General features: G+C 48.4%; 1 protein-coding gene across 1 annotated transcript; it reads left to right on the top strand.

The window, feature by feature from the left end:
- The first annotated feature begins 1,076 nt into the window (after window positions 1–1,076).
- LOC121645553 (olfactory receptor 10A6-like) lies at window positions 1,077–2,094 on the top strand. Its single transcript, XM_041994042.1, has one exon. The coding sequence runs from the start codon at window positions 1,153–1,155 to the stop codon at window positions 2,092–2,094; it is 942 nt and encodes a 313-aa protein (XP_041849976.1). The 5' UTR covers window positions 1,077–1,152.
- Window positions 2,095–2,825: the final 731 nt, after the last annotated feature.

The following is a 2,825-nucleotide window of genomic DNA, read 5'->3' on the forward strand; positions in this document are numbered from 1 at the left end:
GTAAATGTTCATTTGAGTCAGGTGTGTTAAAGATGGACATGCAGGGCAGTGGTCCCCGAGGACCAGGGTTGAGAAACACTGTTCTAGACTGTCGGGAAGCATCCTGCCCTGGACTTCATCAGTCATGTGCTGCACAGAAGAGGCTCCGAGGCAGGACGAGCCTTGATGTTCGACCAGCTCAGTTCCAACACTAGAGCTTAGCTGTTGGTTGATTTGCTTTCTGTCCACTTCGAAAGCATCGTCCCCCCAACGCACCGCTCCACAGAACGCTGGTCACCACAGGCTGGATCTCGGCCTCCTTCCGGCACATCCAGTCCACTTTGATCTCGGCTCTCACATCCCCACCAGTGTTTCAGTGTCCCACGCCAAGGTCCAGATCTTTTCCCAGATCTTCTCCAGCATTTGAGCGTCCTACGCCGGCGTCCAGATCTTCTCCAGCGTTTGAGTGCCCAACATCAGCGCCCAGGTCCATGCTGTCTCCCGACGGGGTCCGAGAAGATTGCTCAGGTCCTCCAGGTCGGCCTCCTGAACTCTGTCACCTGAACTGTTTGCTTTGGCCTGGTGATCTGTGGAAGGGAGATCTGGGTTCATTAGTAACTTCCTTTATGGGGGTCTTTTTAGTCCATGCTTTGTCTAATCCCTCACCCAGAGGTTTGTTTTACCTGGGTGACCCCACCAGGTGCATGACGCCCACGACAACATGGCTCCTAGGATCACTGGGACACAAACCCCTCGACCACAATGAGATGGCGCTCTGGGTGGGGTTATAACAACCGCCATTAGGTGATGGATGAGATGATGATGTCTTGATAAGCATCGCTCTGCAGAAGTAGCCTGAAGCACGTGAGGTGCCTCTGCTGATGGTGATGATGATGAAGGTGTGTTTTCAGAGGGCCTGTCTGAACAGGTGGTTGTTTTGTATCTCCAGCGTCGGTCCCACGGCGTCTCCAGCTCTCTGAGGGGGCTGCAGGACGACGGTATAAGACCTCCTGAGCTGCTGTGGATGCTGCAGCGTCTCCTCCGAAGATGCTGAGTGGATCCATCTGTGCTGACGGATGTTTGCTGATGCAGCTCTCATGGTGGCGGCGGTGTGTGTAGACATATAAACCCCATGATTTAACCAGACATGTTTCTGTGCTTTTCTCTCCCAGAATGAATTCATCTTCATCGTCTTCGACGTATTTCATTCTTGGTGCTTATCTGGATGTTGGGAAGTTGCGATATTTCTTCTTCCTGGTGACGCTGGTCCTCTATGTGCTCATCGTTCTGGTCAACATGTCTCTGATGCTGCTGATCTGTGTGAACAGGAGCTTACATGAACCTATGTACATGTTCCTGTGCAGCCTGTTTGTAAATGAGCTGTATGGTAGTACAGGCTTGTTTCCCTTCCTGCTGGTCCAGATCCTCTCTGACCTCCACACGGTTTCTGTTCCTCTCTGCTTCCTGCAGGTCTTCTGTATTTATACCTACGGAGGTGTCGAGTTCATGAATTTGGCCGCCATGTCTTATGACAGGTACCTGGCCATCTGCTTCCCTCTGCAGTACCACGGCCGGATGACGCTGACCGCCACCGCCGTCCTCATCCTCCTCATCTGGTTTTACTCTTTTGCAAAGTTCATCATCACTTTATCGCTGAGTGTTCGTTTGTCTTTCTGTGGAAACGTCATCAACAGTCTGTACTGTCACAACTACCTGGTGGTAAAGTTGGCTTGTTCTGACACTCAGGTGAACAATATTTATGGGATTTTTGGGATTTTTCTCTCCGTTGTGGCTCCTCTGCTTCCCATTCTTTTCTCTTACCTGAGAATCTTTCAGGTTTGTTTTGCTGGTTCCTGGCAGACCCGACAGAAAGCCATCGGGACCTGCACACCTCACCTGGTCTCTCTGCTCAACTTCTCCTTTGGCAGCTGCTTCGAGATCCTTCAGAGCCGGTTTGATATGAGCGGCGTTCCTGCTGTCCTGAGACTTTTCCTCTCGCTGTATTTCCTCATCATCCAACCACTTCTGAACCCGGTCCTGTACGGGCTGCAGATGTCCAAGATCAGAAGGATCTACAGAGATTTCTTCTGCTCTAAAAGCAGAAACGCTGCATAGCTTCAGGAAAGTCTCGGGGGTTTCAGAAAGCAAACAGTCACCTGGTTTATTTAATTTCTCTTTTAATTTCTCACTGAGATTAGAAATGTTTAATCCAAGAGTGACGCAATGAGTCTAGTTTCTAAACATGCAGGTGATATGAAGGAACCGAGCCAGACAAACCACAGCCAGCAATGAAACAGGAATCATCAGAATTTTCTCACCTAAAAAGAAAAAATCATTTTAGGGTTTTTAAGAGGAGGAAGAGGAGGAAGAGGAGGAGGATCCAAACAGGGATTTCATGCATTTCCATCATAGAAAAACCAGACGGAAAGTTGTGTTTGTTTCTGTTTCTGTCTGGTTGGGCTGAAAACAGAAAAACACTATAAACATTGTAAACCAGCTTTTCATGGAAATTCCCAGCCAATAGAAATATTGGTTGTGATTGTAATCAATAAATAACTGATGAATATTTTCCTTCCAGGAGAAGAACAACATCACGTCAGATGTGAGTCTGAATCTGAGCAACACGTCAGTAAAACTAGTTTTAGCATCGTGTAGCTTCTTCTTCTAACTGGTTTCTAATGTTCGATGTTTATTTTAGAATTGACGCTGTAAGGCAGGGGGTCCGGCTCCAGTCCACCAGGGACCTGCAGGTCCAGCAGGTTTTAGATGATCCAACACATCTGATTCAGATTAAAAGTCTCTCCTCAGCAGCTTGTTAAGTTCTGCTCAAACATGTGGACCCATCG

The sequence above is a fragment of the Melanotaenia boesemani genome, chromosome 9, assembly GCF_017639745.1.
Source record: "Melanotaenia boesemani isolate fMelBoe1 chromosome 9, fMelBoe1.pri, whole genome shotgun sequence".
NCBI classification, from domain to species: Eukaryota; Metazoa; Chordata; class Actinopteri; order Atheriniformes; family Melanotaeniidae; genus Melanotaenia; species Melanotaenia boesemani.